General features: G+C 46.6%; 1 protein-coding gene across 1 annotated transcript in view; it reads right to left on the bottom strand.

Annotated features, from left to right (window-relative positions):
* Positions 1-6317: 6317 nt before the first annotated feature.
* The window catches only part of LOC308128115 (mannosyl-oligosaccharide 1,2-alpha-mannosidase IA-like), a gene marked incomplete at its 3' end in the record, with an annotated part of 38346 nt that continues 32682 nt past the window's right edge, over positions 6318-11981 (bottom strand). Inside the window, exons 3-4 of the mRNA XM_080493763.1 lie at positions 7742-7857; positions 6318-6398 (exon numbers count right to left, since the gene is read on the bottom strand). Coding sequence (XP_080349889.1) covers positions 6318-6398; positions 7742-7857 — 197 coding nt within the window. The remainder of the gene's footprint in view (positions 6399-7741; positions 7858-11981) is intronic.

Genomic DNA, 11981 nt, shown 5'->3' with positions numbered 1-11981 from the left:
CAGCCTCATTAGAAAAGTTCAACAGTTAAATTTGATTTGGTGGAAAGTGACAGAAATGGCTCTGTGGTCACAGACGTTGGAGACTCCTGGTCTGGGGAATACGGTAGTTTATAACAGCTAGGTGAATTTATACAGCATTTTACCATATTTCCTGGACTATAAGTCACAACTTTTTAGTTATCTTTCCGGCCAATTCGAGTTGTATTGTTAAGAAGTGACTTATATATCAAAACATACCAGGACATACCATTTGGGGCCACTAGATGTCCCTGTATGACAACTGAATACTGCTACATTCCAAGGCTAACCGTGGTAATAAGCAGGTTTCTAGAACAGCAGCTGCTGCAACATCTGGACTTATAATACGATTTAGACCGTTTTTATTCTACTACATTAAAAACCCAAACCAGAGCTGGAACCGGAGGCTGCGTGCGAACAAACGTTTACAAGGTCAAAGAACCAAATGAACCTGCTCAGTGTGACTGTTCACGACAACAAACCGCCAGAGGAAGGAGCCACGCAGCGTTTCTGACCATCAAACTGTTTCAGCGTTTTAGGAAGATTTCAGAATGTCACTGCGATGACCTGCAGTGTCGCTCCTGCTTGTATTTTTAGCGAGGCAACGTCCCAGTGGAAATCAAACGCTGAGCCCGTCGCTTTACCTGCTTTTCTTCCAACAAAAGAAGAAGAAGACAAGAAACCAAGAGAAGAAGTAAAGACACGAGGGGAGGACTTCTCTTCTGGGTTCCTGCTCATCTTCCTTTTAGCTTCGATCACCGAGCTGCTGCTGCTGCTGCTACAGCTGCAGCTGCTGCTGCTGCTGCTGCTGCTACAGCTGCAGCTGCTGCTGCTGCTGCTGCTTACTACTGCTGCTGCTGCTGCTGCTTACTGCTGCTTACTACTACTGCTGCTGCTGCTGCTGCTTACTGCTGCTTACTACTACTGCTGCTGCTGCTGCTGCTGCTGCTGCTGCTGCTTACTACTGCTGCTGCTGCTGCTGCTTACTACTGCTGCTGCTGCTGCTGCTGCTGCTGCTGCTGCTGCTGCTTACTACTGCTGCTGCTGCTGCTGCTGCTGCTGCTACAGCTGCAGCTGCTGCTGCTGCTGCTTACTACTGCTGCTGCTGCTGCTGCTGCTGCAGCTGCTGCTGCTGCTTACTACTGCTGCTGCTGCTGCTGCTGCTGCTGCTGCAGCTGCTGCTGCTGCTTACTACTGCTGCTGCTGCTGCTGCTGCTGCTGCTGCTGCTGCTGCTGCTGCTGCTGCTGCTTACTACTGCTGCTGCTGCTGCTGCTTACTACTGCTGCTGCTGCTGCTGCTGCTGCTGCTGCTGCTGCTGCTGCTGCTACAGCTGCAGCTGCTGCTGCTGCTGCTGCTTACTACTGCTGCTGCTGCTGCTTACTGCTGCTTACTACTACTGCTGCTGCTGCTGCTGCTGCTGCTGCTGCTGCTGCTTACTACTGCTGCTGCTGCTGCTGCTGCTTACTACTGCTGCTGCTGCTACAGCTGCTGCTGCTGCTTACTACTGCTGCTGCTGCTGCTGCTTACTGCTGCTTACTACTACTGCTGCTGCTGCTGCTGCTGCTGCTGCTGCTGCTGCTGCTACAGCTGCTGCTGCTTACTGCTGCTTACTACTACTGCTGCTGCTGCTGCTGCTGCTGCTACAGCTGCTGCTGCTGCTGCTTACTGCTGCTGCTGCTGCTGCTACAGCTGCTGCTGCTACAGCTGCTGCTGCTGCTGCTGCTTACTACTGCTGCTGCTGCTGCTGCTGCTGCTACAGCTGCTGCTGCTTACTGCTGCTGCTGCTTACTACTGCTGCTGCTACAGCTGCTGCTGCTTACTACTGCTGCTGCTACAGCTGCTGCTGCTACAGCTGCTGCTGCTACAGCTGCTGCTGCTACAGCTTACTACAGCTGCTGCTACAGCTGCTGCTGCTACAGCTGCTGCTGCTGCTGCTTACTACTGCTGCTGCTGCTGCTGCTGCTGCTGCTACAGCTGCTGCTGCTTACTACTGCTGCTGCTGCTGCTACAGCTGCTGCTGCTGCTGCTGCTGCTGCTACAGCTGCTGCTGCTGCTGCTGCTGCTACAGCTGCTGCTACAGCTGCTGCTGCTGCTGCTGCTACAGCTGCTGCTACAGCTGCTGCTGCTGCTGTCTCAATCGTAGTTTAGAAAGCAACGGAAACACTGGGGTCAGAAAAGGATGCACAATAATCTAAGGGATGCACAATAATCCAAAGGATGCACAATAATCTAAGGGATGCACAATAATCCAAAGGATGCACAATAATCTAAGGGATGCACAATAATCTAAGGGATGCACAATAATCTAAAGGATGCACAATAATCTAAAAGATGCACACTATTGGATGAAGACAATCTGAGATAAAGACGTTTGCAGATGATGCTCATGTCGTCCAGATTTGTTCTTTTATTCTCGTTCCACTATTTTATTGTCATTTCTGTGTTTTTCCAGATGAAACGTCTCAGTTTCTACCAGCAGCAGCATTTCTGAAGAGCAGCAGCGTTTCTGAAGAGCAGCAGCGTTTCTGAAGAGCAGCAGAAGAGCAGCAGCGTTTCTGAAGAGCAGCAGAAGAGCAGCAGCGTTTCTGAAGAGCAGCAGCGTCTTGACTTTGCTGTTCTGGGTATTTTCCTTGATTGTGGACTTCCTGTGGCTCCCAGACCTGAACTACCAACCATCATTTTGAGGTAATTGTATTATTCTGTGACTTTGGCTGCAGAAGCTGCACTTTTCTTTCATCTTCACAATTCTGTCATTTCAGTTTGGAGAGCATGAATGCAGAATGTTTTCTTCACAGGTCCATCGGTCGTTTGCGACACAGATGTAAATATAAAGGAGTTTACAGAGTGAGGACAAAGAGAGACAGCTTACAGGACATGAATGATGAAAATGAAATGTCCTGAAATACTCTGGACACAACAATCGGTGTTAAGTCAGAACTAGACGGTAGAAGTTGACTCCTGCCAGCAGGGGGCAGCTCTTCACCGCTGCTTCTCATCTCCACTTCAACACCTGTCTGCAGGCCCATTTTCCACCGCGTCGAGGCTCCGCCTTCATCCCGGCGAGCCTCTTGTTCGGTGTAATGTCACATTCAAGTCATATTAAGACTTTGGCTGCCAGGGCTGATGTCATGAGGAACTCGTCGTCGCTCCGCCTGTCAGCAGAACCGGGGCGTCCCGACAGAGCAGCCAAATCAGACATGACGGGTCTATGTCGGGGGATTAGGGAACGAGACTGCGATTACGCTCCGTCCAAAACAATGACAACAAAGACAATGACATCCTGCTAGGAGTTTCGGAGGAAAAGCTCGGCATGTAAATGAGTCTGGGTTGCTGATTGCTCATCTGCAGCAGGACAGAGAGGAGAGTCAGGATCTGATAAGGAAGGAAAAGACACAAGACTGTCAATGTTGTGGACATCTTCAGCTGGACTTCAAGCTCCTCCCATCAAGTGGTAAAGACCCAAAACACTCCGAGGTGAGCGACTAAAAACAGCATCGTTTTTCTGGTTGATTTTGGGAAAGACTTTTGAAAACGATCTTAAAACGCCGTAATTTGCGTGTCAATCTACAAGGGGATGTCGTGGTCACATTCTGAGACGTTACCATGGAAACCATCAACCTCTTTCAACCTGTTTCCTGTTGTATGACTCACGAAGGATCTGCTGTAAGACAGGATGTACTACAGTGTAGAGATTGTTCCTGAAGTGACCAAAGCACTGAGCAACTCAAACACTCTGAATCTGAGAAACCTCAACACAAGACACGAGCAGGAGTCCGGAGTCACACTACAGTCGTTCTAAGTCACTGGAAGAGACAAGAACGGACAATTAACCACATTTTGTGGGAAACAACGAGTGAGAAGATGCAGCCAGGACTGAAATCCCTGCCGTGGCTGGCTGCCCCTCCGGGCGTCACTCAGATGATGGAACAGCGAAGACAAAGGCTGTTTGAACCGCCGCCCGCAGTGCTGCCGATATTCAGGAAGGGTTCCTCATGAACACCAAAACATGAGTGGAGCCAGTGGGCCATGGCGTGATGGACTCTGTCCTCACGCTGTCCCATCAATCAGCCACAATAAGAGCTTCAGGGAAGGAATCCCGGCCGGGCAGGAGGAACAACCAGGGAACAACTGGGGAACAACCGGAGAACAACCGGGGAACAACTGGGGAACAACTGGGGAACAACCGGAGAACAACCGGGTAACAACCGGGGAACAACCGGGTAACAACCGGGGAACAACCTGGGAACAACTGGGGAACAACCGGAGAACAACCGGGTAACAACCGGGGAACAACCGGGTAACAACCGGGGAACAACCTGGGAACAACCGGGGAACAACCGGGGAACAACCGGGGAACAACCGGAGAACAACCGGGGAACAACTGGGGAACAACCGGAGAACAACCGGGTAACAACCGGGTAACAACCGGGGAACAACCGGGTAACAACCGGGGAACAACCTGGGAACAACCGGGGAACAACCTGGGAACAACCGGGGAACAACCAGAGAACAACCAGAGAACAACTGGAGAACAACCAGAGAACAACCTGGGAACAACCAGGGAACAACCTGGGAACAACCAGAGAACAACCGGGGAACAACCTGGGAACAACCGGAGAACAACCGGGGAACAACCAGAGAACAACCGGGGAACAACCGGGGAACAACCTGGGAACAACCAGAGAACAATCGGGGAACAACCAGAGAACAACCGGGGAACAACCAGAGAACAACCGGAGAACAACCAGAGAACAACCAGAGAACAACCTGGGAACAACCAGGGAACAACCTGGGAACAACCAGAGAACAACCAGAGAACAACCTGGGAACAACCAGAGAACAACCTGGGAACAATCGGGGAACAATCGGGGAACAACCAGAGAACAACCGGGGAACAACCAGAGAACAACCAGAGAACAACCGGGGAACAACCGGGGAACAACCAGAGAACAACCAGAGAACAACCAGAGAACAACCGGGGAACAACCGGGGAACAACCAGAGAACAACCAGAGAACAACCTGGGAACAATCGGGGAACAACTGGGGAACAACCGGGTAACAATCGGGTAACAACCAGAGAACAACCAGAGAACAACCTGGGAACAACCAGAGAACAACCGGGGAACAACCGGGGAACAACTGGGGAACAACCGGGTAACAACCGGGGAACAACCGGGGAACAACTGGGGAACAACCTGGGAACAACCCCCTCTGTGAAAATGATCCATGTTAAATACCAGAATCTGTCAAAACCATCAATAAAAGAGAAGAAACTCCACATGTATGTATACTGGAAGTATAACTGTTGTATACAACATATTCCACTCTGAAGTCTGTTACATAATAGTAATAACACAAAATGTATTATAATTATTAGTTCTTGTTATGATCCTCATCATTATGAGTTCTTCTAGTTATTATTATTATAATATTATAATTATTAGTTCTTGTTATGATCCTCATCATTATGAGTTCTTCTAGTTATTATTATTGAAGCACTAAAGGAGGCTGTGACGTTGTGGACTGAAGCTGATTTTAGGTTCTGCAGCTTCACAGTCCAGAGATTTTCTTTTCAAGTTTTAAAAACTTGAGATTATTTGCAGGATGTTTTTCTTCTGGCCGGCTGGACGTCACACTTCCTACAGCCGTCTGCAGCCAGCGGCAGAGCGTCCTGGGGGGCTGCTCTGTGTTCAGATGCTCCAGGAACTCAGAGAAACGCTCCGACTCCTCCACCAACGCTGGAGGCTGAAGCTGCACATCCTCAGTGACCGTCAAATATGGCGTGGCGACGCCGCGGCGACGCCGTGGCGACAGCAGCAGGCGGTGCCGTTGTGGCGGCGTGCAGGATCGGTACCGTTGATGTTTGAGTGAACATGGAAGCTTTCTGTAGCGTTTTGGCTATCCGTTTCCACGGCAACGGTGTTCGGAGCCACTGAACACACACACACACACACACACACACACACACACACACACACACACACACACACACACACACACACACACACACACACACACACACACACACACACACACACACACACACACACACACACACACACACACACACACACACACACACACACACACACACACACACACACACACACAGGATCTCCTCCGGCCCCCAAGGCAGGAGAAAAGTACTCTATTACCACTAAAGAAAGCTCCTGTAACCTCCACCAGCCTGTGAACTGAACACCTCCAGCTTATAAGGATCCACCAACAGCAGCCAAACTCCTCAGTCAGCCAATCAAGAGGAAGGTGTGACGGCGTGAGGAAAGGCTGCGTCCTTACCTCCTTCCCAGACAGGTAGTAGGCCGACAGCAGGCCGCCCACGAACCGGATGTTCACCTCGAACACCGACACTTCAGCGTTCTGCAGAGAGAAAACACCACACTCATACACTCATACACTCATTAAACTGATAGAGGATGAAAGATAGAACGGATGAAAGCCTCCTCCTCGGGAGGAGGCGGGACTATCAACGGGAGGAGGCGGGACTTCCAACTGGAGGAGGCGGGACTATCAACGGGAGGAGGCGGGACTATCAACGGGAGGAGGCGGGACTATCAACGGGAGGAGGCGGGACTTCCAACCGGAGGAGGCAGGACTTCCAATGGGAGGAGGCGGGACTATCAACGGGCAGAGGCGGGACTTCCAACCGGAGGAGGCGGGACTATCAATGGGAGGAGGTGGGACTTCCAACGGGAGGAGGCGGGACTATCAACGGGAGGAGGCGGGACTTCCAACGGGAGGAGGCGGGACTATCAACGGGAGGAGGCGGGACTTCCAACGGGAGGAGGCGGGACTAAAAAATGAATTCAATAATGAAATCCACTAGATGACAAAATCTGAATTCATGGGGTGAAAAAAGAACAGCGCCAACTAGTGGCCTGGCGTTCTAACTACTGTAAGCGTTTCTGCTATTTCTGTGTAACTCATTGGTTCCTGCCTGAGATCCTGGAGGTGCAGCCCTGCATGTTCTCCATGTTCTCTGGCAGTAACTCATGGGTTCCTGCCTGAGATCCTGGAGGTGCAGCCCTGCATGTTCTCCATGTTCTCTGGCAGTAACTCATGGGTTCCTGCCTGAGATCCTGGAGGTGCAGCCCTGCATGTTCTCCATGTTCTCTGGCTTTGTGCTGAATGTTCTGATGAAGAAAGGAGAATGGAGAACGAGCAGGCCTGCAGCGCTCCAGGATCGGAGTTTGACACCTCTGTATTAGATTCAAACTTCTATTCTTACTGGATGCTTGTGAGGAGAATAAAGTACATGCTGATCATAAAAGACTTCAAAATATTATTTAATAAGAAGATGCTTAGTATTCCATTAAAATATTTCAGTGTGAAAAAATACTAAACAAAGGAACCAGAATATCAAAGAGGGAGAACTAAAACCTCAGAGTCAGCAGGGAAATAAGGTTTTGTTTTAAAGTTCGGTGTTGAACTATTTAAATGTTTGAAGAGAAAATTATTGATTAAAGAAATGTTATAATGTTCATCTGCTAAAAACTAAAGGGAGTTGAAATCATGAGCAGAGAGGAAACACACACACACACACACACACACACACACACACACACACACACACACACACACACACACACACACACACACACACACACACACACACACACACACACACACACACACACACACACACACACACACACACACACACACACACACACACACACACACACACACACACAGCTCCTCACCACGTTGAAGTCCAGGTTTTTCTCCACCCAGTCGGTTGCAGCATCAAACTCTTCGAACATTTCCATGATGTAGAGTGAATCCAGAGCGTCAACGATTGTCGCTCCCTTTATGCTCCCTGGAAAGAAAAGTACAGGCCGAGTTCTAAGAGACACGTCACAGTTACACAACAACGTTCTCAGTGACATCACCTTGTCTGTTATATATTAAACTTAGATGTTTAAATAAATAAATAAAAAAGTGAATTTGAAGTTTTATTAAGTTAATAACTAGAATCTTGTGGAAAAATAAAGTGTCGATTGTTCTTCTTCGGGGTCTGTGTTCCTCCCAGTGCTCCGCCGGGTGGTTCTGTTGGATCTTTAATGTTGAATAAAGCCTCATGATCTCTCCGATCATTGAGATGTGATCCTCTCCTGGTCCGGTCTCTGGATCTTCCTCCAAACCACTGCCTGGTTCATTTGGTGTGAATGTTTGTTCCCCTTTGCTGTAATTATGTTTATGTGGACATGGACCGGTCCGGTCCCGTTAGTTCTGAGATTATTATTCCATTGCTGCTCTGCCTCTTCCCGGCTCCTCCTGCTCTCAGCACTGACGTCTGATTGGTTCAGGTTATACTGATGCAGCTCCGCCCGCCTCACATACACACACATTAACCATGTAGAGTCGGGTCATTTCAGTCAGGTATTTAGTGATAATCTGTGTCAATCCAGTCTTCATTTGGGATTTGACTGTGGAGATTTTCCTTCCAAGTTAATTTGTTGTGTAAGAAAGAGTTAATAAATCAAACGTGTCTGATATAATAGTTTTACTCAAACAGTCGTTAACCTTTACTTTACCCACTGGCCATTGCAAGAGTTTGATAAACCAGTTATTCAGGATTATTTGAACAAAGTTTCTAATCTGGAGGTATTTGAATCGATTTAAGTTCATTTACCTAAAGTTAATAAAGGTTGAACTCTGATTGGACAGGTATGGACACACTGATGTGTCCTCCAGTCAGAGTGTCCCTGTTTACCTTCACGCTCCAACTCACCAGGACACGTCCCACAGGGACTGGATGGAGCAGGTGTGCAGCTCCTCATTAACATAATCCTCCAGGTCAAAGTTCAGTCCAATGTCCTCCCTGTCCTTCCTTTAACTAGTCTCATCAACCCGGCGTCAGCAGGGACAGTTAACCTCTGTTCAAACGGTAGTGGAGCTCCGTAGGTGGGTTAACTTTAATGTCAAGATGACACCTGGTTAAAGTTAACCCAGTTTAGAACAAGATAACATCTGGTTAAAGTTAACCCAGTTTAGAACAAGATAACATCTGGTTAAAGTTAACCCAGTTTAGAACAAGATAACACCTGGTTAAAGTTAACCCAGTTTAGAACAAGATAACATCTGGTTAAAGTTAACCCAGTTTAGAACAAGATAACACCTGGTTAAAGTTAACCCAGTTTAGAACAAGATAACACCTGGTTAAAGTTAACCCAGTTTAGAACAAGATAACACCTGGTTAAAGTTAACCCAGTTTAGAACAAGATAACACCTGGTTAAAGTTAACCCAGTTTAGAACTACAAGATAACACCTGGTTAAAGTTAACCAAGTTTAGAACAAGATAACACCTGGTTAAAGTTAACCCAGTTTAGAACAAGATAACACCTGGTTAAAGTTAACCAAGTTTAGAACTACAAGATAACACCTGGTTAAAGTTAACCCAGTTTAGAACAAGATAACACCTGGTTAAAGTTAACCAAGTTTAGAACTACAAGATAACACCTGGTTAAAGTTAACCCAGTTTAGAACAAGATAACACCTGGTTAAAGTTAACCCAGTTTAGAACAAGATAACACCTGGTTAAAGTTAACCAAGTTTAGAACTACAAGATAACACCTGGTTAAAGTTAACCCAGTTTAGAACAAGATAACACCTGGTTAAAGTTAACCAAGTTTAGAACTACAAGATAACACCTGGTTAAAGTTAACCCAGTTTAGAACAAGATAACATCTGGTTAAAGTTAACCCAGTTTAGAACAAGATAACATCTGGTTAAAGTTAACCCAGTTTAGAACTACAAGATAACACCTGGTTAAAGTTAACCCAGTTTAGAACAAGATAACAGTGCCTTTAAAGTTAACAGTTGGTTAAGTGTGTTTACCAGCTGGTTAAAAGAGGTTCAGAAGACGAGCTGGTGTTGGAGCAGAAGTTTTCTCTCTCTACTTTGCTCTGTGGTGTTTTACTCTTTACTCTGATTCTGTTTTTGAGGAGTAAATAAAACGACTCCTCAGAAACATCCGACTAAATATTGAAACTGTTTGTGAAACATGTTGGCAGACTTTGCGGCGAGTTAGAAAACACTCCGAAGAGCTTTATCAGCTTAACCAAACATTCCTCTCCGCTCAGAGCCGCTGGAATCGTCACAGGGAGGAAAAAGTATTCAGCAAAAATGATCTTTATATCTTTGAATCTGCACTTCAGCTCCTTTTCTTGTGACTTAAAGAGAGAGGAGCATCACACTGAATGTAGGATCTCTGATTCTCCTGAGTTTGACTCAACGAAACACAAATAATTATGAATTTACCTTTTGTTCCCAGTGAAATGGAGAAACTTTGAGTAGGGATGCATGAAGATGTTCAGCTCGTCGAGAAAACTTCAAATAAGTTCAGATCCTCAGTCCTCCAAAAGAAATGTGTCATTGAGAGAAAGAACATCTAGAACCGGTTTTTATTAATACTGACTGCTGGGAAACCTAAAAACAAATACTGATCTTCTGTTTAATAATATCAGATGAAAGTAACTTAAACATTTCAGTTACTTTATTTTCTCAAGTAGAATTTGAACTTGATAAAACAAAGTGCAGAACGAAGAGGCATCAACATAAATAGTCACATTTATTTGTCACATCTAGATTTAACAGCAGTATTGATGATCTTGAACCATCAGTTCCGGAACCTTCTGTGAAGCTGTTCCTCAGCTCTGGACTTTGAGCCTTTAGCCTACGATTAGTCTCGGAATCTTTATTATAGCAGCATTCTGTTGTCGTACAGTGACATCTAGTGGTCCTGGATGGTATGTACTGGTATATATTGGATATCTAAGTCACTTCTTAATAATGTAACTCACCCGACCAGTCCAATAACTAAAAAAAGGTGTGACCTATAGTCTGTGAAATACGGTAAAATGCTGCATAGATTCCTCTGGCTGAGGGGTCTCAAGCTCAGTGTACCTGGGGGCTGCTGGAGGCGGAGTCTGGGTGAGGCGGGGCCGCATCGGGGGTTCCACAAACAAAGTTGTACAAAAAATCCTCAAATGTCATTATTAAGAGTTTTAATGAGTTCTTCTGAACATGAATGGAACCTTGAATGAAGATCATGAACGGTTCTCCTGAACATGAATGGAACCTTGAATGAAGATCATGAACGGTTCTCCTGAACATGAATGGAACCTTGAATGAAGATCATGAACGGTTCTTCTGAACAAGGTTTAGCTTGTCTACCCTGCTTCTCACATATCTGAGCCACATTTGGCTCGAGAGAAGAAGCAGTTGAGAACCTCAGAATGTCTAGAACAGGATCAGCAACCTGCAGTTCTTTGGTTCTCGAGCTGTGGAACCGTCAACTCTCAATGATCCTGACATTAATGGATATCTACTTTCATGTTCAATGTATAGTGGGATATGGCACGTAATCTCAAAAGCAACATAAAGAACCCCCAGCAGCTAAAACACGACGTACAGAAACTCCCATGATGCACTGCAGCATGGGAGTTTCTGTACGTCGTGTTCTAGATGTAATTATTGGGTTATATTAGGTTTGTAGTGTTGGTAATGATTGTGTTGTGTTTTTGTTGCTTAGTTCATCTAGTTTAGTTTGGTTTAGTAGTTGTGGGTGAGCAACCAGGAGTGAGAGGGTTCTGTGTGTGTGTGTGTGTGTGTGTGTGTGTGTGTGGGGTGGGGGGGGGCTCCTGCCATGGTTTGAATTGGGTGGTGTCACAATTAAAGCTGGATTAATGGAAAAGTTGTACCTATCGAGCTCTAAACCCAATGTGTTCTACCGTTTCAGCCAAACTATAATCCGCTGAACTTACACTACTTGCATAGGATGTATACAGTATCTCGTGCTTCCAGCCAATATCCTTTAAAGTACATGAACTTACCCAAGTGAGTAAACACAACGTCAAAACGTCTACTCTCACTTCGCGTGTTGGAGGTCCACTTCAATCGCGGGCCGCAATCACGTTATACTTACACAGCAAGGTGTG

The sequence above is a fragment of the Lipophrys pholis genome, assembly GCF_963383615.2.
Source record: "Lipophrys pholis genome assembly, contig: SCAFFOLD_272, whole genome shotgun sequence".
Taxonomy (NCBI): Eukaryota; Metazoa; Chordata; class Actinopteri; order Blenniiformes; family Blenniidae; genus Lipophrys; species Lipophrys pholis.
This window is presented reverse-complemented; position numbering and strand designations above follow the sequence as displayed.